The sequence below is a fragment of the Columba livia genome, chromosome 2 (genome assembly GCF_036013475.1).
Source record: "Columba livia isolate bColLiv1 breed racing homer chromosome 2, bColLiv1.pat.W.v2, whole genome shotgun sequence".
Taxonomy (NCBI): domain Eukaryota; kingdom Metazoa; phylum Chordata; class Aves; order Columbiformes; family Columbidae; genus Columba; species Columba livia.
In genome coordinates, this window is record NC_088603.1 from 95,065,007 (window position 1) to 95,092,031 (window position 27,025).

The 27,025-nt window shown below is 39.2% G+C and overlaps 2 protein-coding genes and 1 long non-coding RNA gene across 5 annotated transcripts in view; 1 reads left to right on the top strand and 2 right to left on the bottom strand.

Annotated features, from left to right (window-relative positions):
- Nucleotides 1-11,902, top strand: part of LOC102094065 (sodium-dependent neutral amino acid transporter B(0)AT3) — a 29,278-nt gene extending 17,376 nt beyond the window's left edge. The window contains exons 6-12 of the mRNA XM_065052901.1: nucleotides 3,413-3,525; nucleotides 3,917-4,045; nucleotides 4,660-4,816; nucleotides 6,553-6,757; nucleotides 7,795-7,954; nucleotides 9,640-9,802; nucleotides 11,653-11,902. Of these exons, the coding sequence (XP_064908973.1) occupies nucleotides 3,413-3,525; nucleotides 3,917-4,045; nucleotides 4,660-4,816; nucleotides 6,553-6,757; nucleotides 7,795-7,954; nucleotides 9,640-9,802; nucleotides 11,653-11,892 (1,167 nt within the window). The 3' untranslated portion in view covers nucleotides 11,893-11,902. The remainder of the gene's footprint in view (nucleotides 1-3,412; nucleotides 3,526-3,916; nucleotides 4,046-4,659; nucleotides 4,817-6,552; nucleotides 6,758-7,794; nucleotides 7,955-9,639; nucleotides 9,803-11,652) is intronic.
- Nucleotides 404-11,845, bottom strand: LOC135578577 (uncharacterized). Its single transcript, XR_010470370.1, has 3 exons — nucleotides 11,618-11,845; nucleotides 9,902-10,104; nucleotides 404-7,939 (listed from the first exon to the last, which is right to left on the bottom strand). It is a non-coding gene; the product is annotated as an uncharacterized LOC135578577 (long non-coding RNA).
- Nucleotides 11,903-15,301: 3,399 nt separating the features above from the next.
- Nucleotides 15,302-27,025, bottom strand: part of TERT (telomerase reverse transcriptase) — a 36,512-nt gene continuing 24,788 nt past the window's right edge. For 2 of the 3 annotated variants that reach the window (XM_065052899.1, XM_021297820.2), the window contains exons 11-16: nucleotides 26,655-26,840; nucleotides 25,161-25,287; nucleotides 24,779-24,840; nucleotides 22,846-22,970; nucleotides 22,369-22,506; nucleotides 15,302-17,917 (exon numbers count right to left, since the gene is read on the bottom strand). In XM_065052899.1, coding sequence (XP_064908971.1) covers nucleotides 17,814-17,917; nucleotides 22,369-22,506; nucleotides 22,846-22,970; nucleotides 24,779-24,840; nucleotides 25,161-25,287; nucleotides 26,655-26,840 — 742 coding nt within the window. In that variant the 3' untranslated portion in view covers nucleotides 15,302-17,813. The remainder of the gene's footprint in view (nucleotides 17,918-22,368; nucleotides 22,507-22,845; nucleotides 22,971-24,778; nucleotides 24,841-25,160; nucleotides 25,288-26,654; nucleotides 26,841-27,025) is intronic. The other variant, XM_065052900.1, reaches the window with a different exon arrangement.

Sequence of the window (27,025 nt, forward strand, 5' to 3'; positions counted from 1 at the left end):
ATAAAGTAAGAGTTAGCTCACCTACTGCTTGTTTCTGCTTGCTTTAAAAATACAATTAAATTAAAAAAAATAAAAATCAACCTTTTTGACATTCTCCATTCATTGGAGGCAATCTTTTCCATCTTTTTTCCAACTTTGCAGTGCAGCAGAAAGTGTAGTTTCTTTATAACAGCTGCCACATCCACGCTCTGGTAGCTGTTACACCTCACTGTTGTTTTTCAAAATCTGTGAAAGTAATACTTAGTGCTAAAAGTCTCATCTTACCCAGTTTCAATTTCATAATTGCCCAACTGAATTTATTTTTTTTTTTCAAAATAACCATTGTTTAAGTTCATTCACTTTCCAAGTCTGTATTTTAGTTCTCATTAATAAATATCACAAATAATAAATGCATGCATACAGATTTTAAGTATGGCAGGCTGTGGTTTTATTTTCATGCAGAAATTCATAGTCAGCTTTTTGCCATCTGACACACTTTCATGCCTTAAATTCTAGAATAAATAATGACAATTTATTTTATTGACTTTCAGATATGGAGAAGTCAGATGATTTACTCATCCTCTCTAAATCCTGGGCTACCTGGAAAGTGAAGCTGCCAAGAATTCATAAAGATATTGAAGTTATGCTCACAGACACATAAAGGGAAAGCAGAAGTTGTACAAAGATGAAGCAACGTCAGAGCTGGAACAGAGAACTTTGGAAAGGTTCTTGAAAAAAAAAATAATAATAATCAGAGGAAGAAGAAAAGGGGTCCTATCAAGCATCATCAATGGCCTTTAAAGGGTTCAGCTTTTGAGGACCTGTGTGTCAGTTCAGGAATACAAATGTGTCCTTCTCCAGTGTCTCTCACATCTGAAAGAGCTTCAAGGATTGTAAACACCTGGAGGTTCTCTGGAAACGAGCAATTCCAAGGCCTTGGCTGGGCAACTGATGCCTGTCCCCAGAGGTCTGCAGCTACTTAATGAGCAGTGAAAAGAGCCAAAAAGAAGAAAAAGAAGGCAGCACGGGCACTAGATCCTACATCACAGGGGCAATTTGTAATTTTTTCTTCTATTTTGCAGTTTAATTTTGCACCTGATATATTACTGTGAACAGACACTTGAAATTTGTTCAAGGTACCTCGTGTGCCCATATTGTTTCTGGCATTACGGAGAACAAAAATCATAGAATCATAGAATGCCCTGAGTTGGAAGGGACCCACAAGGATCACAGAGTCCAACTCCTGTCCCTGCATGTGACAACCCCACAGTTCACACCATGTGTCTGAGGGTGTTGTTCAGTCTCTTCTTGAACACTGTCAGGCTTGGGGCTGTGATACCTCCCTGGGGAGCCTGAAAAAAAAAGAAAGCATTACCTTAATGAACTGCTGCATTACTACTTGTTGGTCACTTGCTTATGAGTAAAGCAATAGCAATTTTTACACCAAAATTACATCATAGGCAACACAGTATTTTTTAATTTTCTGATTTAGGAAAGTTTCTGTCTGTGTTTCATGTGTTCAAGTAATCAAACATCTCACCACCCAGGGAGGAGCAATTGTGCTTCCTTTCTTCATTACTCCTGTGTGCTTTCATTAACATTCTGGTTGTATATCTTCATCTGCACATTTCTAGCTTCAGCACATTTTTTCTACTGAAGACACTCCTATGAAACCTATATGCCACATTACTGAAAATATAAATTAAGATTTAGATTCATAATGATTTGCTTAAGAAGAGATAATGACACTGCTATGGCATGCTTGCCTGTCCACTACTTCTTCAAGCTTGGGGGTTGATCAGTATCTTCTAGAGTCAATAAAAGAACTGCATCTAGCACCAAACTAAACTATCTCCAGAGTCATTTGCCAAAGTCCCAGTTAGAAAGCCAGGTAAGTAACAGCCACATCTATCAGCACTGACAATTTAATTGGCAGCACTTAAACTGCCAAGGCCACAATGAAAAAGTGCAATGTGAATGCTGAAGTTCTGCATTGCAACAGCAATCTAGTTCTGCACCTGCAGGAGGTCCTACCAATGAGCACTCCGGCACTGAAGAGTTTGATTATGAACTTCCAAAATAAACCTCTAGAAAGGCTTCCCCAAGGTGAAGCCTGGCAGCCAGTAATGGTTGCACATCTCTGCTTGCCTCACCATGTTGTACAAAATGTTACACCAGGTCTGCTGTGGTCAAAGCACCGGGACACCTGTGGAGAAAGCATCTGCAACAACGGCGTTCACTGCATCCCTCCACACTGAAGTCAGCCCACCATTCTCACTCTTCAAGCTCAGGCCAGCTTCAGAGAAACCCAAAATAATTACATACTTGTCTCTTTTTCCTACAAATACTCCTAGTAGGATCATTCCTACAAATGATCGTAGTAATGTTCCGGGATCGACAGCACAGGCACGTAGACACAACACAGCAAACACACCATTTGTCCTGCATGACTGGGATGCAGAGTTGGCTCAGGCTGATATAAAAAAAAAACCTGAAATACTCTACAGACCCAGTCCTGCTGATTTTTAAAACACTCAATTCTTAACTAATCCTGTTTCCTATTTCCCCTACTTGATAACGGATTGGAAAGTAATTCACCTAGTAGGGTGTGAATGTAACACACCACTTTATAGCTTCTGCAGGAAAATAATACTTGTTGAGCACATTTACACTGAGCATTATTTATGTTTTATGTTTTTCTTTTAGACTGATTTTAATTCCTTCTTAGTGCGGCTATTTAAAAATACATATTATTCTCTGTAATCCAACAATCACTGACTTTTCATTTATCTTTCTCTATCACATCACCCTTACATCAAAATTCAAATGTCGGTCTGTCAATTTCTCCTTTTTCTCTTATTTTTCCTATGTAACCCTTTTATTTTTTATTTCTGTTTTCACAGTACATTGAATTTAAGTCACTCTTTTTAATGAATATCCTATTTTGTCTGATTGGATTTCAAGTCTTTTTAAATTTAAGAAAATTTGGAACTCTATGGAATCACTTTGTGTCCTAAAACAATAAAGGCTTAGTATTTGCTTAGACAGTTTTAGGAAGATGATACTACTAAACTGTAAGTTACCCAGTATGTGGATTAACAAAAAGAAATACATTGAGGAAAAATGCAATGCACTGTCCTCATTGTGTGCCTAGTGCCTACCATTTAGAAACACATTTTTATCATCAGACAGAAGAGGTGTACAATGAAAAAACATTCTATAATTACTACATACATTTAAACAGACCAAATTATGTCTTCAGAAACACCTGCTTTACTGACATATTTTGTACTAATTTCCATTTTTGGTGTATTTAGATGGCAACGCAACTCACAATTGCACTTGTGAAACAAGAGACGAGCTACAAGAATGGAGAGAGAAAAACAATTTTTAATTCAAGCCTAATACCTTGCATTTATTCCAATTATTTCAGCTGTACGCTCTGAAAAATCCTCGTGTATGGCTTGATGCAGCTACTCAGATTTTCTTCTCTCTCTCTTTGGCTTTTGGAGGGCTTATTGCATTCTCAAGCTACAATCCACCAAAGTAAGTAGAAGTACAACCTTTACAAGTGGGTTAAATTCTTGCTGCATTTCATGTAGTGTTCTAAAACTTTCAAAATTATTTCCTTGGTATATGTCTAAAGGATCTTAACAGCTGCTGTCTTTCTAAAAGGCCAAGCAGATTTTCTAACAGGAAACGGCATAAAAATAGCTGAAGAAATAAAATGTTTGCAGAAATACCTGAGAGAATGACAAATTAGAGATCTTTTATTTTACCAATTACAACAGATTCCTTTCTTACGCTCAGCAAGTACGTTCAATGTAGACTAACAACTTGTATAGCAGGCTAAGAATAAATAACTATTTTCCATACCCTGGGGAAGATAAATACTGCCTTTTTTTAGTCACTTCGCCTGTTTGAATTCTATTTATAGAAATGACTGTGAAAAGGATGCTGTGACAGTAGCAATCGTGAACAGTCTGACATCCCTCTACGCTTCCATCCCAGTCTTTTCTGTTTTGGGTTTTAAAGCAACCACAGGCTATTGGGACTGCTTGGACAGGTGAGAAACTTGCATTTCCCGTGTTAGACTGTGGTTTCAATGCCTAACTACGTAATGTGTTACTTGAAAAACATGAATTTAGAGAATTTATTTTCACTGAAAAGGAAAAGCATCTGTATGGAGGCTTCTATAGAAATAAAAAGTATCATGGCACTGAGGCAAGAATGATCAGGAGTAGCGTTTCTAAGAAGCAAGACAAATTATAAAACAATCTATTGCAAGTAGTGCATCAAGGATCACATCTCGGTCTCAGACTAGCATTAGAAGTAGTTAAAAAAATGACACCTCTTCATATTCCACCAGATTCACTAAATTATTAAATACATGTGGTAGAAATGGTGTGGAGAACTGAAAAAAAAGGAATAGAATGTTTTAGAGACTGCATCTGCATACAGTGCTCAGGCTTGTATCTGAAAGAGAAGTCATTAAACGTCCTTAATATTTTCTCCTAACTATTTTATATATAAGTCCTCATTTAATATCTTCCTTATACTGTAAGTAACAGCGCAGAAGGTAAACAAAACTTTCTATTAATATCTGAATATATGTCATAGCATTTCCAGCCACACCATCTGCAAACATTTAAACTGAAGATATGTTGGTTTCTCTGACAGGAACATTATAAGGATCATCAATGAATTTGATCTTCCAGAAGAAAGCATCATGCGACAGAACTACACAGCCTGGATTAGTTTCCTAAATTCATCACATCCAGAAAAAATTGCTGGACTCAAACTGAAAAGCTGTGACCTTCAAGAATTTCTTGATCAGGTACCATAATTGCTTTCAACAAAATAACCCTTAAGCAAAAGATGTAGAAGAACTAGTATCTTCATTTTTCTTATAAGTACTTGAACTTCTACTCTACTTGTATTGGATATATTATACATAATCATGAAACAAAACAATTTTTCAAAATTTGTAAAAACAACACTGCGGTGGGACAGTCTGAACTCAAAGCTGCCTGGTACAGCAGGCAAAATTACACATTATTATCACAAAACTAGTCTTCAAAGGAGCTCCTACCTGGAGCCTACCATGGACACTAGATTAGTACAACAGAGGAAACACACCTAGTTGAAAGATTACAGAGAAAGGATGCTGAGTGGGAGTTTCCTAAATCCATATTTAGGAAAGTCTATTAAAAAAAAGAAATCTATTTACATGTTGACTGTTTCCCTTCAACCACATATATAACGACCAGGAAGGTACCTTACCACAGTCTTTTATCCTTTCCTCAACTCTATCTTCCCTCTAGTCCCCTCCCTTCTCTTTTTCCTCCCCTCTGCACAGAATCTAACAAAGATTTCATTTCTATTTGCCCCCAGCTCCCCTCCGCCCACCAAAATACATCATGATCCTCTCCTTCTTTTACAATCCTCCTAAAACATTTTCCCCAATCACTAAACACAGGTGTTTCTCCCGTTTCCTTCTCCAACCTCATTCTACTTGCTCCAGTGATCCCACCCAATCCTGTAACTCTCATTTACTATTCACCCACTTGTACTGCCTTGTTACAAGTCCTTACCACCTAATGAGGAAAGAATAGGGCTGCGATTGGAGGAGGGAATAAGAAAGAAGTAAGCTGGAGAAAAGAATTACAATAAAATCTTAAGACAAAACAGTGGGCACATTTGCTAGAGACAGAGTGTGCTAATACACAAGAGCCTTAACACACAATGACAGTGAAACAGGCTGTTTTACTCACGTGACGGAGAAGTCCAAGGATGACATTCCAGCCCTGACACGAGTCGGTTTCTGTTTTGTCCAGCTTTCTCTGATGGCACCCATTTCTGATTTACAGTTTGACGTAATTTACTTCCAAATTAGAACAACATCAACACTTTTCAATGCTTGGATTTAAATATCTTTCACCTTGGGAGACTGAATTCAAATAAATCTGGCTGAAATGGGGTTTTTCACATTTAGCCTTTTCTGCCCTGGTAATTCCGGAGGGTTTTGTGATCCACAGTTCCCCAACTCTTTTTCTGTTAGAGTGGCAATCATACCTTTATTTACATCTTTTTCTTTCCAGCAGCTATTACATCATAGATTTTTTTTTTTTAAAACATATTTAAGTTGGTATTAGCAAAACAATTGCTATTTCAATTACAACTCTCGGATCTGCTTTATTCTACACTCATCTTCCTGTGCAAGCTAAAATTCTGCTCTATGGTTGTCTACACATTTAAACATATTTAAGTTGGTATTAGCAAAACATTTGCTATTTCAATTACAGCTCTCAGATCTGCTTTACTCTTGATTCATCTTCCTGTGCAAGCTAAAATTCTGCTCTTTGGTTGTCTACACATCTCTAAGTGACCATTTAAAGTTGAAATCCCCACAAACACTCCATTTTCTCAATGTCTGGGTGCCACAGAGCCCCACAGGCTGACCAGCACCCTTGACTCCATGGAAGGACAAGAGTGTGTTCTAATTCTATACCGATGAGAAACTACATTTGCACCATTATAATGTGTATTTTTATCTGTATGTGAATTCTGCAGAGCGTATCAGGAACTGGCTTGGCTTTCATCGTTTTCACTCAAGCCATCATTCTCATGCCAGGCTCCCAGGCCTGGGCCATCCTGTTTTTCATAATGTTGTTCAGCTTGGGCCTTTCTTCTATGTTTGGGACCATCGAAGGAGTCTTCACTCCTCTTCTAGAGATTCAAGTTATATCTAAATCACTAACCAAAGAGCTTTTATCTGGTAAGATCTTTGCTTTGCTTTGTGCAGAGAAGGTGGCTTCTTTATAGATGCGCAAACTGGAACCTGCTTAATAATTATCACAGAATAATTAAGAATTTGTAATACAAACTTAGTTATCTCACAGTGCTCATAAGGGCAGCGGATTGTGTTTGCAGAAGATAAGCACACAGATGAGGTAGCAGTTATGGCAGAAGCTGTCAGATGACAGTATTATTAATATACTGCCCTTGCCAGTTCAGTTTTTATTTAGCTTGCAAGAGCTGTTTCAGTCTGAGAAAGCTTGTTAAATCGCTGTTCCTGGAGTCAAGTTCACTCTGAGCTATTGCAGAGATCAGGAAGAGCCTTGTCTCCGTTTGAGCCTTTGGCACTTAAAGTCGCTTTAGGGCAACATCAGCTGCTTTGCCATAACCACCTGTGCATGAACTTACTACATCGTCACCATCACACAACAGGTCATTCACCCCTATTTGATTCAGGTTTGTGCTGCTACAGATTATTTCACATTTCTGTGAACATGCCAGAGTAGGAAATTACCGCTCGGAAACTGCGGAGCGAGTGCGTGCGAGCCTGTACTTGCACCAAAGCGGGAATCTTTTCAAGCAGAGACAGTGACTGAACCCAACCTGCTCCTCAGGAACCAGACTCAGTGAGTCTGAGAAATCCTGCTGCAAAATTGGTCTAGAAAAATCGGTCCAGAAAAACTTCTGGCAGTTTGAAGTAATGGACTAACACTTCCACACAATGTGCCCTTCTAAATTCTTATGGTGAATATTGCAGTCATGCCTTTTTCAGGGTGGCATCTTATTGTATCCCTCCCGTTTTACAGCTTTTTGTGTAGAAACAAACTTATTTACAACTTGATAAGGTAACTGTAGTATTTTGAAACTGATTTTCCAGTTATGGAAAGCTTGTTGTAGCTCCATAGAGAGAGAGAGAATAAAAATCACTAGATCTAGAGCAAAAATAATTTAGAACAAAAATATACTCACCTAGTTCAGTTCAGCATTTCAGTACCAAAAATATCTTTCTTTCTTCAGGTATAATATGTCTAATATGCTTCCTCATTGCTCTGTGTTTTACACTGGGTTCGGGGAGCTACTGGATTGACATTTTTGACAGCTATGCAGGCTCGTTGCCTCTTCTAGTCATCGCCTTCCTTGAAGTGATTGGGGTTGCATATGTCTATAAAGTGAAAAGGTAAGTTGGAAACAGATGGAATTTTTTCTCCTAAGCTGTAAATACATTTTCTTCTCAATCCATGTATGTTGCCTACAGGTATACAATATTCACTTATTTCTGTATGTAGCACTTAACAGTTCTGTGCATGTAGTTATCATTCTTTGCTTCAAGTCTCCTACACTGGTAAAACAGGAGGGATAATCTCTGCATACAACTTATGGAAGGGGGATCTTAAGTTTAAAGCTAGAAAGTCAACACTGCTTATAGTTCTTTGGCCAAGAGGGATTTGCACTGTCTTTCAAATATCCTCTTGTTACTGCCCTTTTGGCTTGTATACTCTTGTATTTTTTGTTTACCATTATCTTTTCCCTTCAAATTTCATAGTAAGCAACATCATAAAGTAGCTCCCCCATATTAAAAGGTTCAACCTGCCTGCTGAGAATCTCCATAGTCACAGACACTAATTGAATTCACTCTTTAGTTCAAAAATTTTTTGCATCCTTTGTATTTGTAAATGTCAGAAACCTTCTCTCTAATTCTTACTCTGACACTCGGATCATGAAGGTCCTGATATTTGTAGATCAATTTGTATACCATACAGACAACAAACTTATGATCAGCTAGTGCTGTTGCTTATCAAGGTGTTTCAGTATCATCCCAACTTCAGTCTTAAGAGAGGCTATGATTTTAAATATAAGAAAATGAAGAAAAATCTTCCCTCAGTAACAGCTGAAGTTCCTGCACTCAACTTTCTGTTAAGATCCTTGGAGCTTTTCCCATGTTAAAGGGTGATAACTTCCAGGCTACATCACCATAAACAATTATCACACATCCCTCTTGCTGCATATACAACTATAGCCTCAATCTTCCATGATGAAGCAGCAGCAATAAAATCTGGTTTCGCACGCTACAACAGACTGTGGATTCCACAGCACCAGTATTTTCTCTGTTCTGCTCGTATACACATACTTTTTCCTCTTTGTTACTATGGGATATGATCACAGTCAAATCACTTTTTCCTAGTTCTCCAGAGAATTTCCAATACCTTCAGTTACATTAACAGAATTGAAGACAAAACTGGTGTTTGAACACAGACACACACACATGCCACAATTCCTATTCCAGATTACAAAACTCTTTCCAACTTACTTGATAACCCATACCTATCAAGTATGAAACCTAGAACTGTATATCTACTGTCCATTCAATGTACAAAACTGTACGAGGTACACGTAAAAGATCAGCTCCGTGTCCAAACGACTGCCCCTACTGACTGCAGCGGAAGATGGCTCAGGTTGCAATAATTCTGTCCCTGACCTAACTTGAGTTGATTCAGTCTTCTTAATAACAACCTATGCTTGTGCTCTTGGCAATTTTGTCTTTTTAAAACATTTGATTAGTTCTACAGACCAGCTCTAATATTTTCATCACTTATTTGTGCTTAGAAACCTTAGATTAGGTGCTCGGGTAATACAAACTAACAATGTAAATGGATCATTCATCCGTAGTGAGGATCAATAAATACCTACTTTATTGATATTATTATTAAATAACTTACCACAGACTTAAATAAAGAAGGGTATGGAATAGAAAAGATTTTTGGAGCTGTACCATACGTTCGAAAACTTATAGAAAAATATGTAAAATGTGAAACTACTACCACTTAGATGCAACATTATCATAAACTTGCCTCCTCTTCAAAGGTTCAGTAAAGATGTGAAATGGATGACTGGACGAAAACCCAATCTCTACTGGCAGATCACATGGAGGTTTGTTAGCCCTCTACTCCTGATAATTGTCTTCATGGCCTTTGTTACTCTTCAGATCCAGAAGCCGCCAAGCTATGCAGCATGGAACCCTGAATATGTATGTTCCTGAACATTTTCAAAACTTTTCTTAAAAGCAAGAATTTTGTATTTTTGTCCCTTACCAGATCCTTTAAAATCATTGCTATCTACCACTTACCTGTGCAACTCAGCCTGAACTGACACAATGCTCACAATGAGAAGGCTCTGGTATGCACAGAGGTTACAAGGTTACACATATCGAAACTATCTTCTTATAACAGGGCCTCTTCTTACGAAGTCCCACATACACCATACTCCACTTTTTAGAGGTGTTTGTGATGGAGAGAACTGTTGAAGTGAAATTTCTCAGAGCCTCTGTACCTACAGGGTTTTCAGAGGGGTAAAAAATGCATGAGCAGAGCTTTAGAGCGGAGTAAGACACGCCAGGGATGAAAACATTCCTCAGTGAGAACTTCCAGTAACACTGGGGCCCCAATGAATGTTTACCTTTGACATGCAGACAGGGAGGGAGGCAGTGCTCTGAGAAGCGTGTTGGTTAATTCAGCACCAGAGGTGTCAATGCTGAGGATGTTTGATCTGGGTGGCACTGGCTCACATCAGTTGCAATTTAGAATCATAGAATCATTTAGGGTGGAAAGGACCTTGTAAGATCTTTGAATCCAATCACAAACCTAACACTGTCAAGTCCACCTGTAAACCATGCCCCTAAGTGCCACATATATACAGCTTTTAAACACCTCCAGAAGTGGTGACTCTACCACTTCCCAGGGCAGCCTGTTCCAATGCCTGACAACCCTTCCTGGGAAGAAATGTTTCCTAATATTCAACCTGAACCTTCCCTGGCACAACTTGAGGCAATTTCCTCTTATCCTAATAATTGTTACCTGGGAGATGACACAAACATCTATTTCGCTACAACCTCATTTCAGGTAGTTGCAGATAGCGATAAGGTCTCCCCTCAGCCTCCTTTTCTCCAGGCTGAACAGCCCCAGTTCCCTCAGCTGCTCCTCATCAGACTTGTGCTCCAGACCCCTCACCAGCTTCATTGCCCTTCTCTGAACTCTCTCCAGCACCTCAGTGTCTTTCTTGTAGTGAGTGGCCCAAAACCAAACACAGGATTTGAGGTGGGGCCTCACCAGCACCAAGTACAGGGGGACGGTCACTTCCCTGGTCCTGATGGCCACACAATTTCTGATACAAGCCAGGATGGTGTTGACCTTCTTGGCCACCTGGGCACACTGCTGGCTCATGTTCCGCTGCTCTTGAACAACACCCTCAGGTCCTTTTCCACAATCCCTCTCAAATACACCCTGTGTAGAGGTTTGAAGATTGATTCTGGCCTTAAACTGCACAAGGATTGCAGTCGTCCTCACAGAAAGGTGTCAACCTTCATACTATAAACATGCACACGGACTGACACCTCAAGAAAAAGCTTTCTGCTCCCAACAGTACATATACCAACAGTGTATCCTCCAAACATCATTATGTATCTATCATCCCAAAATAAAACTCATAGCCACAGACTTGCAGAAATAGCATTATCACCATTCCCTCCCAATCATTCAAATAAATCTTTCCAGTTTGGCAAAGAGCATGTTTGGTGATTGCTGAAACCAAGTAGGCTTTGAGTACCTCAGAGAATAATCAGAGCCTAACCAAGGGTGGGTGCATCCCTAGGAGTACCTCACACTTCCAGCTATAAATCTTTGAAAGTATGAAATATTTACCGCCACATTTATACTCACAAGAAGGGTGTACAGAGGACACGGCTATCAAATGCTATTGTAGAGCAAGAGCAAAACTTTTGCTATCCTTACTATAGCAGCACAAGAAAATGCATATAGAAACCACAGCAAAATGCAAGTGTACCTACCAATTATTTGGTGTGCTTGTTTTTTATCTCCATAGGAAGGCTTCCCTATGAAAGAAGAGAAAGTTTATCCACCTTGGGTACGGGCCATCTGTGTGCTGTTAGCCATCCTTCCTTGCATGTTTGTACCTCTCGTAGCACTCTTCCATCTGATCAAACGAATGTGCAGAAGCAAGGACCCAAACTCTGTACCACTGGAAGTGTTTTCATGTCAGGGGGCTAATAGGAACTTTTCTCATCCAAAAGAACAAATACCCATTGTATCTGTCTGTAAGTAAAGATAAAACAGCCTTTGTTAGACAAGATTAGTTGTAGTATGGTATCATTCAACCAACCAAATTTATGCAGTTCATATGTTACAGTCAATCATTAGCCCTCTATAACAGAGCTGCTATGCTTCTTTTATTCTCAACTAATTTCACAACAGTTAGATTAATCTTGTCCCTCCTACATCCTGTGCTGAATCCTACATACCGAGTACCAGCCCTATTGCTTTAACCCTTTTCACACATTACCAACTTCACGCCTCTGTCCAGCCAGGCTTTGCAAGCATCCTCTGTCTTCCTTCATTTCTCTTGTAAATAAACAGTCTGTTCCTAAGGAGCAGCAACCTAAAGAGTGGAACACAAGCGCCTACAGTTTCATTCACTGACTCCCCTCTGAGAGATGTAGCATGAAAGCTCTTGAAGAGCAACAACTTCTTTTGTCCACTACATTCTTACTTTTTGTACATCCCTCTATGCATTTAAATAGCATTAATTTTATGATTATTTCATACTCTCAAGCATTGCAACGAGCAAAAATAAAGCATCAGCAGTTAAAAGAATGTACATTAAATAAACCTGAGTAATTAATTTAGTACAAATATTTTACCTTAATATATTGTAGAATTTGTTGTAGTGGCAAATAATGTGAAAACAAACGTCCCCATTTTTTTCCCCTTAATTTCTCATACTGAACACAGTAATTGAATACTGTAATAAAGGTGCAGATACATGTAAGCCTCAGTGAGCTGCAACCTTACATGACATGCAACGAAGTTAATCTTTCCTTAAAAGCAGGTTTTCCTGTACTTGCCTGCAGATCCTGGCCACTTTGCAGTGATGGGAGACGAGGATTCCTTTTGCCTAAATACCTTAGCAACCAGCAGCCTCTGGAAAAATACAGAGAAAGCATGTGAGGATAAGGTATGACAAAGCCTTTAGGCTAATTGAGAGAGTCAAGGAAAGAAGAGGAAGTATGCACAGCAGCTACCAGGCCAGAGCCTCTGGCCCTTCCACTTTGTGGGATGAGTAATATCACCTGTGAAACAGTTAAGTGCCTGGGCTCCGCATGGTTTTACGTCTAAGAGATGTGGACTTGACCAATGGTCTGCATGATGATCTTCAGCAATTCCCCATGGCAGCTGCCAACAGCCCCCTGCCTTCCAGTCAACAGAGAGGCAGGTACCTCAGCAAGGAAACACAGCTTCTGTCAGCAGAAACCTCACAAGTCACAAGGGTCCAAGCAAACTTCTTGCTGTCCTGCAGCTGTGCACTGTAATGGCTGCTGACAACGACACTGAAGATTTCAATTGCCGCTCTGCCTGCCGCAAATTAAATTTGAAAGGTTATGAGTAAAAAAAGGCTTCTGTCAAGAATTAATAATCAAAAAACCCCAATATAATTGGAATTTTGAGCATATATCCATTTAAAGCTGTAAATACTTCAATAAGAATTTTTAATTAACTAAAACATACACTCTATATTTGTGTCTCTGACTACAGATAGCTAGATGTTTGTTAGTCACATATGCATAGTATATGCAGCAGGTTTAACTATCACAGACTAACTTATACAGACACAAGCTCAGAAAATAATTAACCTACATATACAAGTCATCTTGAGTCACTGTCATGGCACTCACAGACTTCTTGACTTTTGAGCTGCCCCTTCCCATTCACCAAAGGAAGACTTTGTGGGTCACCAGACACACAGTTCAGCCTGGGACACGACCCAGGCGGAGGACAATTTTTAAGCTCCAGTAACTACAACTACAGCAGGGAAACACATTAACTGCAGTTACTGTTTAGCAAAAGTAAGCATATAGAAAATGTGTCGAGCAACTCCTTCAGGACTCTTGCTTTCCTATTCTCAGATGTGACCTCTATTGGGACTCCTGTGCCAGAACTGTAGCATTATTCCAGTAAAATTAATGCTACAATCTTCCCCTTCCTATTCATATAAAGTACAGCGTCTTCTAGCTATTTTTTTTCTCTTGAATAGCATGGCTGACTTTGTTACTTGAGTAAGCACATGCATGAAAATATGAAACTGAATCTGTATCGAAGGCTTACACACCAAGCATTTCTACTTCTGCTCACTCTCCTCCCAATCTTTTATCTACCTATCCCATCAGATCTTCTTTGCTGTGAACTCATACTGTTCAGACAGACAAGACTTTTCTAGAATTTTCTAGGCTGTAAGTACACCCTGGATTCTTTGGGGGTAAATCTGTAAAGGACACAGACACAAGCATGGTGATGTCCAGCCTTAAGCAGAATCCACAGCCCTAAGACAAGAAGGTCAAGTACCTATTAAAGTAAGAAGTCTCAGAAGGAGCATTGCAACAGCACTATGAATAAAGTAGCATCTAAATTATCATAAAACAACAAATAGAGAAAAGCTGCAGAGAGAAAAGCATATTCCTTCTGGAACACAGACAACTCCCTACATTGCAAAATTTGATACCTACCTCAAATTGAGATTCACAGTCCAAAATCCTCTCCCAAAAGGAAGCAGTGGGGAGAAGGATGTGTTTGATGGACACATGCAGATGCTACGATTTCCTCTAGAGGCTCCTGTCAAATTCCTCCCTTCCGGCCCTGCACAGAGACACTAAAATACAACTTTTCAGCCTTATCATGCTTCCTCCCCTTATAAAGCCCCACAGCAGGCTGACTTGCACAGTGGTTTGCAACACTTGCACAGGGCAGTTACACCGAGTGGCTTAGCTCTCAGTTTCTTACCTTCTCCTAAATACCGAGACAATCTTCACCTTCCCCTAACCATGAAATCTTTCGCAATTTTCCCAGCTTCCTAATGATTGTTGAAAAGCCACATTACAGGTTCAGAATGCTCCTAAGGTAATTCTTTAGTATTTCCAGATTCAAGTTATTAAACCCACCCAAACATTTCCTGTCAGCAATTGCTGTTTAATGTACTACCTTGCTACCAATTAAGTAGAAAACATTCTACCACTATAATATAGCGCATTTTTTATTTTAGAACAGTTTCTTACAAAATAGCTTTATGGAATATTTCTACCTTCCCTACAACACAGACATCTCATTTTATAGCATCAAATCTATGCCATTGCTGTGGTTAACCCATTCCTTTCAAATACACTCACAGGGATTTTTCAATTATACTACACCGTAGCAGCAACAAAGTTTCTACTACAGAACTGTCAGGTCATCTTTACATTTCCAAATTCTCCATTTGCTAAAACACACAGTAGTTCCAGTATTATTTTCACTTGCCTTCTTAAATGGGAAATATCTTAAAATGAAATAGTCTTCTCATGATTTCTGAATTGTATTTGCATCTGTTTACAAATAGCCCTCAGGAGCAGCAGTTACTGTTTAAAACTGACGACTCAGCAAGTAGTTCTGGGAAAGGCAAACATCAACTCAGAGGATTGCAAGCATTGCACTTTACACATTTTTATAAAATTACACCTTCAACTGAGACCACATTGGCAGTTTATCACAGCATCCATTGTGATACAGAGCAAAAGTGGGCTAATCTAAGCCACTGGTGAATTTTGCATTCCCTCTGTTCTTCATGTTAGAGCATCCTGGGGAAGCCACATAAAGACGCAATGATGCTGGAAACAGGACCCGTTGTTCTGAGCCTTAAGGTGGCAAGAAGCCCCATCCTTTTCCAGGAGGGAGCATGCTGAATGACATCAAAAACTTCTGTCTTTAACATTAAAATTACAAAATAAAACATGTCTTGGCTTACATGGAAAAACTGAAGTTCAAAGGCTCATAACTACCTCGTTCTTGGATGGGAAGACAGAGTTTTTCTTCTAGTCCTCCCCAGCCCACCTATCTGCAGTGCTTCCTGAAACACTCACCAGTTCAGCACAGCTTGTGCTTCAGTAATCTACCGCTCTTATGCAGGACACTCTTCTGATCACCCTGGAAGTTTGTTGTGGCACAGCTGTTCACTGCAGAAAGGATCCCTGCCCCTCCTAGGGGCTCCTCATCCCCGAAATGGATTTGTGCTGTAGGATCTTGACTCACGAGGTACCTTTCAGGCTGCTCAACCCCTGTTCCAGACCATTATTTTCAAAACAGGCATGCTCCTTGGCTCACAGGAAACTACTGGGCTCCTCTGCCTCAGCCTTCTCTGAAGGTTCGTGCAGAACACAGTGACCAGGACAAAGAGTGCATTCATCCCCAGTGCTGCCCACCAGCACAGCCTTCCTCAACATGACCTCTGAAGGTCTCTTCTAACCCAAACTGTTTCTATGACACAAAAAATCCACAGGGCCTGTGCAATAAGCAGCAAAGAGTCGAAGTTTGTATCACCCACAACTACTACAGCAGGAGAGGGGAAGCGAAGCAGGAGAAAGTCCAGGTAAAGGGTGATTGGCCACAGGTAGGAACAGCTCCAGCCAAAGCGTGGGAAGTTCTCCAGGTGCTCAAGTCTCATCCCTGACAAGGCCCTTGTTGGAGCATTTCATTGCCTCTCCCTTTCACGATCCAATAAAATGAAGATTCCTGCACCACCAAGCATCTCTTTTGCAAATTTGTCCATTATATTGTCCTCTCACACCAATACAACTACAGAACATTCTGGGGGACAGGGGGTTTTAGATGTTTGATCTGCTGGCTGGGGAGCAACTGGGCTGTTCCTCATCTGCTCCCTGCTCTAGTAGGAGCAATTGTTCTATGGTGCTTTTATAAATTTTATTTTCATTTGAACAGTGTCAGTTCATAGAAAGAAAAAAAAAAAACCAACTGTATGACTGACTCTCTGTACGTTTTGACAGTTTGAACTGAGTTACGATGTTAATGGACAGACTGCAATACCACAAATTGGCTTCCAGGAACTGTGTTACCGATCCCTGTGTGGTGGTGGTTTGTCAATCCTTTGAAAACACCTACTGAGTAACACTGCCTACACTGTGTCTCACTCCAGCAACATATCGCCCATCTGCTTTGAGAAAACCTCCCAGCAGCTGCTATTTAGTCTATAACAGAGACAGAAAAATCCTAATAAAAGAGCTATACAGCAGAACAATGTAAATTCAACACACAAGCCTGGAAGAGGAAAAAACCCACAAAAACATATGGGCAGGTTTATCAGAGCAGACACAGGGCAAAATTCAGCTGTGCACAACAGGCCAATGCCGGGGCCAGATAGTACTTCAGTAACAATCTAAAGCCAAAGATAAACCTAAATAAAGAACAGGAAATGCAAACAAAAGAGTAATCTATTTGGTATATTATCTATTCAAGAATTTTTGTTTTGTAGGTGTAAAGCACCACTATTGTTCTGTATGTCACTGTATTAAAAATACCACCAAGTACTCAAAATATATAAAACAAACATAAACGTAACCAGCTTAGACACTGAAATTTTGGCATATATTAGTTGTGATCTCTAAAGCATAAAATTTCTAACATGCACATTTTGCTAGATAGTGCCATGACATGCATTTGCCCTGTGCAGGTAACTCTCAGGATATAACCCAGCTGGGCAGGATGCTAAAAATCCCTATAAAATAAAGGTATTGGAGACAAGTATGTGTTCTAGCAATTAACGAGACAATTTACTATAAAACAGTCTGCAACACAGAGAAGCAACGAACAGTTCTTCAGAAACGACACACTGAAACAAGAAAGTAGATCTGTTCATACAGAGTTTAATGACACCTTCATCAAGAAGATGGGAATTACTGAACCAAACCAAGTCAGTTACTTCAAATAGCCCGTGAATTCACAGGCAAACACAAACAAGAAGGCATTAACAAAACGGCTCCTCTTTGTAAAGTCGTTGTGTGGTAGCTGAGAAACAAATATGGAAAACTTCTGAGTGAAGTTGCTTTCCGTCCACTCTACCAAAATAAGCTACAGAGAAAAGTCATCTAAAGACATAGCATTTTTTTTTTTCAAACCTGGAAAAAATATGAAATAAACTTCAATTGGTTAGTCCAGTATAGCTTTGAAATCTTGACAAAGAGATGGTTCTGTTACTGTCTTCAGTAGTGCCATAGTATCCTTTGGGATCTTCCTGAAGAGCTGCATCTTACCTACCAAAATATCAGAAACAATTCATTACTACTGCAGGTAACTAACAATTCTGTTTTACAGAAAATTCTGGTGAAGTAATGAAATCAGTACTAGCTGAATCCAACTAAAAAGTCAGGACACCTGGAATATAGGGATACAAAAAGCTGTAATAAAATATGTTACTATTCTTTCACCGTTAAATGAGGCTAATAAATAAAAAGGTTAAAAATCTTATGTTAAAACATTAACAATGAAAACCAAGGAGCAAATTCCTCCTACTATGTCCTTGTAACACTTCTCTGGATTTAAGAATTTGAATTTTTTTTAAAAACTGTAAGACCATTTATTCCATAACTATATCCACCGAAAAAGGCCTTCTGTCAAGCTAGTTACTTTGAAAGACTCTGTTTTAAACAATTCTAAGGACAGGTCCTTATCTCATTGCTAATGTTTTACCTACAGCAGCAGTATTCCCAAACTGTTTCTTTTCCCCCTCTATTTTCAGATGTGACACCAAAGTAGCCTATTCTTGGAAATGATATATTCAAAAACATTTAGAAAAATCACGTGGAAATGCACCTTTTGCTGTAACACTGCCAACAGCAATTCTCCCTGCTGTGTTGCCTTGTAAGAGAAGACAGGCTAGCTTAAGGAAAGCCATCCTTAAGGCAGAAAACTTTGGAGACTAAATGAGGCTCTTAAATCAGGAATGACATTTTTATAAGACAATGTAACTGTTTTGAAACACAGAAGGTCATTGAGTCTATCATCAACAGAATTACAGACAATAAAATGGACTTTTTAAAGATTAGGAAGAACATGTAAAACCCTAGCAACAGCTTAAGTCCATTACCTAAACAGAGCTGACAAAATTGTCAATGGTGCAGAAAAGCAGAAGTGCTCAATAAATATTTGTTCTGTATTTGAAAAGGAGACGGATGATGTATTTATACTTCACTATGATAAGGAAAGACTCTCGCTCCTTTCCCCACTGGTAATAACAGGAGGGATGTTAAACAGTAACTATCATTTAAGTACTTAACTCTGAAGAATGACGACAACTCGTACTAACAAGCCCCCAATGTTGATATTTAACAGGTTTTGGAATAGTGGGAAGAATCTCCTCCCCAAAACCTACTTGATTCCCATGGAGAGTAACAGAAAGGCATGTGCAGGGACACAAGGAAATAAAAAAAAGTTTACATCAATTCCTGTCAACAACATGATCTTACAGCAGTAGGTTTTATAGAGTTGATCCAAACTCCAAAACGACAACACAAAGTGTAGCTGTAAAGTCAACACAGGCGCTATTTCCAGCCTTGGTTATCTTTGTGCTACAGATCACTGTGCCATACAGAGATACTGAGCTAACTTTACAGGAACACACCTGAGAACCAGTGACTTCACTGTCACAGCTACTCTGATGTCCACACATGCTACTTGCTTTCCAGAAGTAAGACAAAACTTAAAATACAGTGTTTAAAATTAATTCCTGTATCTCTACATAATGCTCAGCTCGGTAGTAATGCTCTCTACAGCATGATGTCTGGATTACAATAATATTACCCAGGAATAAGTCTTATGCAGGCCAAACAAAACTAACACATGACTGAATAGAAAACTATCTAATGATGTCTCTTTAAATGGATTTTAGTGCATTCCTGCAGGATTCAGAAACTTAGTATCTTGCTAAATTTGGAAGAAAATACAAATATAAACACCATGTACAATCAAGTGACTGAAAAATAGTCTTTGTCTATGATCAGAGCTCTTGGAGACAGGGAGATAATGATGCATGTTCCCACCAAGGTTATGCATATGACTTATCACTACAGACCAGGAGAAGTCTTTGCACAGCTTTACAGGACCAGCCTGCTGATGCCTCACCTTCCCTCCTGCTCAGGTAGAGCATCTGGTGCCTTCTCAGTTCCTTTTCAAAAACAGTTTGAAATTATTTTTAAAAACCTCAGCCAACTCATAGAGGAAGGATAAATGCAGGTGGGAAGCAAATATACATGCAATCAAAGCACCTCTCAAAATTACAGTCATCAATAAGTATTCAAGTGGCATGACGAGCTGACCCCAAACAGCTACTCTCCTGCCAAATTACCTCGTAGATGTTTTGGGGGCTTTCCATAAAAACAGCAACTACAGAAGTGCTCCACCAAGTATTGTATCAACCCCGGCAGCACAGGCAGAACATGGCTAGTGGAAGGACAGGTAAGACTTCAGGGGGCTATAAGCAAATGAAGATCTCTCAGAGATGGCATTCGAGTTACTTGGGCCCCAGTGATCAACGACAGCAAAAGCTTCTGTCTTAAAAGCCACAGCCTGCTAATTGTTTAGGTAGCCATTAAACAAAAAAATCTCTGAACCCTTGATCTTTCAGCAGCGTACTTGAAGTCTCAGGTATTTCCAAAAGAAACTGGGTCTTGTATATAATACAGAGTTGTCTTGACGTTATGGATATGAAGAACAGATTCTGCCTTAGAGAAGATTTATGAAAGAACATCTGGAAATTACTCTTCTTTAAAAAAGGAAATGTCACCACTAATTTTCTGCTTGTCTTTGGACCTTTCCTGCTCGGCAAGTACAACATTAATAGTTCTCCCCAGCAACTTAGGAAACACAGCTACTGCAATTCTACAAGGGCAATTCTCACTGCCAGAGGAGCCAACTGATGGGTGGTCAGCTTTCTCTTCTTGGGTTAGAAACTGGGTATACAGAGCTGGGCCTGGATCACACACAAGTTTTGGGTCAGTACTATGATTAGGCAAGAGGCTGTGAGGGTACAGCAGAAGGAACCTAATGAAAAATCATACGCAGGAAAAACTCATTGTTCAAACCCGGAAAGACTCCACCTCTACCTCCCAGCCCACTTTCCCTGTGTATCTGTGGTGATGTGATTTTGTGGGCAGGAGAGATCACTTTTATGGCAGATACACACACCCATGGAAGACAAGATCCTGCAGAACAATAAAGCCGCCTGGGACTGCACTTCCACTCTGAACGTACTGTCAGATTCAACACTAAAGCATGCACAGAGAAGGTTGGGGGAGCTTTGTATTGGATCATGGTCTGCTAGTCCAAGATCCCAAGAGCAAAACCTTCAGCATTCAAGATGAAAACTCAGATGTGCTCTATATACATCTTAGAGAAGTGACACAGCTCCCAGAGAAGCAATTATCCTACAGGGTGCAACTACTGCCTTCTCTGCTCAGTTCTTCCATTTCTGTCCTCTCTACGTGAGGCAAGCAGCCACCTCTTTCCCTCCCAGAGGCAGGCCTGCTTTCTCTGGTACTTCTAGAGAACTGGCCCCTCAGCAGCAGTGAGCAGACATGGTGGTTTTGACTCTGGTTTTGGTGCTGGTAACTCTGAGAGAAGAAGCTTCTCTGGGAGAGGTCACTGGAGTTCTGCTCTATACAGAAAGTCCGCTGCTGTCAGGAACATGCCTGACATGCAATACTGACCATCAGTTTGGTTCCTGTAAATGTTGAAGTGTCTTCTTCAATGGACTCACACTGCACCACCAAAAATCAGAGAGTGTACACTCCAGCATTGCTGCGAGCCTTTGGTATGGGAAGGAAATGCTTTCTTCCAGAAGCAGAACTGCTTTCTTTTTGGAACACTGGGCCTCAGCACAGGTATCAAGGGAAGCTTGCAATACATTTAAAATCAAATAGCAGTTATTCTGGAACCAGACTGCAGAATTTCTCAGTATTGTATAAAAAAAACCACCCATGTAATTATTCATTCAGAGTGTGAATTACAATGTCAGTGTGGAGAGACTGGCCTTCACTGCAGCTAAATTCAACAGCAGTACTGACCACCTCACAGAAACCTACTGCTGTTCACTTTTAGTATCTTAGAACTGAAAATTCTATCATTTCTGTGGCTGCCCTGGGGCCAGACTGCACAACTGGTCAAAGAGAGACCTCCTGAGAGGCCAGGTACAGGCAGCTTTTTTTCACTAAGTAGAAGAGTTAGAGATTGTCAACACCTCTCCATCCCAATGTAGCACATGCATTGCAGCACATCCTTCTGTTTCCATGTGATCCCAGTGACACTTTTTGTAAGAGTTTACATTGCAGGAGGAACTTATTTATTTGCCAGTCAACCTACATTTAAAAAAAATAGAAAACTGAGCATTCATGTTCTATTTAGTTAAACTTGCTGAGAATGCTTATATGATTAACCCAACCTTATTAAGCTTTCTGAACTGTACAAACTTATTCAGTGCCAAGTATCAACAGCTGTCCCCACAGCTCTAGAACATGCAATGCAATGCAATGCTGAAAAACACACCATTTAATTTGCCTACTTATACTCAGTAAATTTGACTAAAATCAGAAAGCTTGTTAATGTACATTTTAGAACAACATTTTATTATAAGAGAACTTCAAAAATACATTATATTCAAAGTTTTATTAAAATTAACCATATTTTGAAGTGGAAAAAATCAAATACTTACAGGCTTTTAGTGGCTTAAGCAGGCATTTGTAAACAACTTTGTGGTTTGCCAGTTTGACAGTGAAGGCATGGTAGCAGAGCCATTCTGCTGCCTCAGAAGGGAACATGCCAGATGCACCTTTGTTACCTAAAGTAACCCCTAGAGACAGGACAGGAAAATAATGCCAGTGAAAATGAGAAGCATTAAGAAGTATGTCTGACTTGTTTCTTTCTATAAGATCACTCCAAGAGTTTTTACTGAAAACCTATGTAGTCAATAAAGTCCCCTATGTCAGCAGCAGACTAAAGACTAAAACCTGAAACATTTTAGTATTTTCAGGAAACTGAGTTTAAGAAAAAAATGTGCTGTGAATCCCATCATGCACTCCGTATTTTCCATTTTTAATCTTCACCTTAAAATGACACAATCTGACTTCGTATAAAAAAAACCCCAAAACAAACCAAAACAGACTACTTCATAGCCATTAACACATTATACCTGCGTTTTTTGCTTTCAGTATAGAATAACAGCATGATGCGGTCTCAGCGATGATCCTTAGGAAGAAATAAGGATTGTTTCTAACTTGCTGGTTGAATGGAAGTTGGAGAACACAGGCGTGGAACCTGTTCAACAAAACCAGCCTGTTTAATTAGAAGTCATTCACAATTCCAAGTGAAACTATGATTACATACCTTAGGCACTACATAACATTTAAAAGCACCCAACCGTCTTTAGCTACATCCACAGTTACCATACTTCACCTCTCCTATATATGTACACAACCCTGGAGTGTTGTGTACACAGGATGTTTGTAAATTCTGTCCTGAAAGATCTTGAAGCTGTTTGTCTTGGTAAAGGATTCATTTTCTGAGGACAACTGTCTTAGGTGTAGGGAAAGTTGAACTACACATCCTTAAGAATTCCCTATCACAGACCATGCCGCCAGAGAACACCCACATGAGAGCAGGTGAGAAGAAGAAAAAAGCAAAACAAAACTCCACAACAAATTCTGGTCAGAAATTCAGGAAAACAGACCTCCAAGTGTTCCACAGTGTTCCACAGTCCAGGATCCCCACTCTTTTGTCTGTTTGGAAGCCAGTTCTATGGAAATTACTTGTATTGTATGCTCCCTTGGACCTCTGTTTGGGCATATTTTAAAACTGCTGGCTTTTGGTTGTTTTGTTTTCTTTTTCTTCAGACTCTGGCATTATAATCCTGCTTCTGCTGAATATAGTCAACAATTACTGATTTTTAGCTTCTCAGCAATGCATATACTTGTTTATTAAATTAAACCAGCATAGGTGTTCCTGCTCTGGCAGGGGGATTGGACTAGATCATCTTTTGAGGTCCATTTAAATCCCTAACAATCTGTGATTCTGTGATAAGTGTAATCACTTCAAGAACTTCTGAAATTTTAAAATACTTAAAGGATAAACCTAATTACCACACTGCATCACAGAGCTTTGGCTGAATTAACCTGACAAGCTGGTAGCTCGGTGGACAGTTTTTAAAAGGTACCCTAACAGAGTTAGACACTTTGTTAGGGTGTTACCATAAACTCAAACAGAAGTAATTAAATAATCATGGGCAACATGAGAGAAAAACTGTAAGTCACTCACAACACAAAGTTTAAGAGTTTGACACATCAGTGCTGTACTAGACAAGTTCAATTACATTTCTTGGACACAAGAAAGATACAGGGTGAATATGGACCAAGCTGAGTTTAAGAACAAAACTGTCACTTCTTGACAAGTATAAGCCTAGCAAAAGAGCAACACCTGATTTCTGTAAAGAGAGAAGCACCTCTTGCACCTTTTTTGCATTAAAACAATAAATAAGCAATTACTTGGTGCTGCCAATCAAAGTTTTCGATGCACAAAGATTAGTATTTTCTCCCAACTTGCTTATCAATTGTGATTTCTCTCTCTTTGTTTAAAACATTCACTTCCTCTGCTGGTCAAGAATGGCTCACAAAATCCAAAGTATTACCAGCTAAGGAGCAATTAAGAAATTAGCAGCACCTAAGAAACTGCCATCAACTTGGCAGAATGAAACCTCAGTTCAGGTGAAGTTATACAGGTCAAAGTTCTATGTGATTTTAACCGATACAAAGTTCTAAATATAAACTGATTAATGAGTCATCACTTTTCTGAAGCAAAACAAACTGCTTTTCTTGAGGTCAGCTGTCAATACCAAGAGACACTGAAAATCCATTTAGTGAAGTGTCGCTTAAACACGCACACCAATATAAACCTGTATCCCAAATCTAGTAATATTATCCAAGAACAGTGTTGAAACAAGAATAACATGACTTAAAACTGACATTTACCACTGCACATTCATATCGCACAGTTTTTCCTCATCCGCAGCTCCTCCATGTGCCAAGAAAGAGTAATGAAATATTCAGTTACTGCAGAAGACAACAACCTACCTGTAAGCCTGCAGTAAAAAAATCTTGTAGATATTAATGAAAACTGTTCTAAGGCTGTTGATCTAGAACAGAACAGAAACAGAGCCATAGGAAAGTTTCAGTGTCATTATTGTGTTTGTTCAAGTTCAACAGCATAAAATTATTTAGAGATCTAAAGAAAAAAACATTTGATGCTAAACTTCAAAGATTTATGTACTTAAGTTAACAGTGCTGTGAAGGCTCAACTTTGGAATATGCTGAGACCCCACATTTTACTCAATGTCAACATTTCCGAGTTATGTGGATTACGTCTCAAAATCAACTTTGATTAGAACTCAAAGCAGTTTTAATGCTCTTTATTACAAATCACAATATTCCCCAAAATCCATTTCCATATTCTCACCTGTAAATCAAGAAATAAACAATGGCATTTTAGTTTGAGGACTGTAGTCAGTTTGTATTTCATGCTTTTCCCAGCTGTTCTACTTGAATTGAAGGAAAGACTTGATCTGATAGAAGAACGGGTATAACTAGAAAGAAAAAAAAAAGGAGTTAAACAAAATCCATGGGTAACAGACTAAACTAAATTCTGTAAAGTAAGCCCCATTTACCTTCTCACATTACAGTGATTGCCTGGTAATCAATGAGCCAGTAGATAAAAGATGACTATAATTAAATTAACTTTAGAAAGAGACCAGACATTGTGGCATGAAGGCTTTTAGCTAAGGAATGTCTTCAATACTCCAGGGCTGAATAATTCACCCTGCTAAAAAACCAAAACCAATAACCTTAAACACAAACTAGATGTATTTCTAAAACATGCAGTCTAGCCAGACCATTCTTAATGACTCCAGTGACAACCAAGTCATGCTTTGTGATCCCTGCAGCACAGGGGCTTGAACTGGAAATCACCTCAGCTCACCCTGGTGTTCCGGTTACTTAAGTCAAGCTTATAAAAAAAAAGTGGCCCTTTTAACGAACATCCTCAGGATTCCGATTAGTGTCTCCCAAACCAGTAGCGCTAATGCCCTCATCAACATAAACTGTTTCTTTTAGAAATACAGCTAGTGAATAAATCTCTTTGGCTGTTGATTTTAGTCCTTCATTGTTGCACAAAATCACGTTTTATAAATTCCTTTCCTACACTGATCAAGCTGTTCTGTTTTGCAAGACTACTGAAGAACTTAATTGCTCTGGTGATGGAAAACTTCCTCCTAATTTCCCACTTAAATGTCTGCATGGAATGTTTATACTAAATATGGTCAATAACACAACAATATTATCCTTCAGTTTAAAAGGTTATTTCTTGTTAATTTAGCAAATGTCTAATGCTGTCTCTAGCAGTCCATGTAAAGGGTCTAGTTGCTAGTTTAAAGAGAGGTTACCTATACTACCATCTAAAGTGTACCAGAGGTAACTCCTCTGATGTTGAAAGGATTAGCAGTCCCTATAGTCTATACAAAATTAAACACAATCTGTAGTTGATGTTATACTTACTGCTTCTTTTAGGAAGATTAAAAGAAGTAATTTAGAACAATAAATGCAGTTATATGATATCAGGTACAACACAGTGCATAACGGTGAAAGAAGCTCAACTGAGGTGAGTGAAGAAACTTCCTCTGAACCATGTAGCCACCATACAGGATATGACTACTGGTCACTAGTGACCTGTGCCACACTCAATGGTGTTAATGGTATGTACACTCCACCAGGCTGGAATGAAGAAAATAGCAGGCTGCACAGCAGAATAACATGTTTAGATTACTCAATAAGAAACAGAATTGTAAAATGTATTTTGCAGTTAATTCAGCTACAGGATTCACAAGACACCCTTGTGCTTCTCACACTATGTACAATATGCTATAAAGCTGACATTGGTGTGTACAGCTCTATTTACCTGGAGTAATCGCAGTAAACCTCAAGTGTCTGTATATCTAGTAATAAACCACACCATGGGACCAAACGACAATCTGGCAGCTGTTTAAATTTGGAACATCCTGGGATATCATCAACAGGAAAATTCACGACTGTCTTATGGGGGTTTATTAAAAAGCCATACTCAGGAATACCTGTTGCTAGAGTCCTAAAACAGATATAAACAGTTAGCCTAACTGCCCCCCACAAAAGCAAACAAAAACACCCCACCATGCTGCAAGACACATGAGCCTGCATAAAGCGATAGAAGCCAAAGAATAAAGGCAATGAAAGCAAACTCTTCAGGTTGAGGAACACAGCTAGAAATAAACAAAACTGAAAATATTAGAGGTA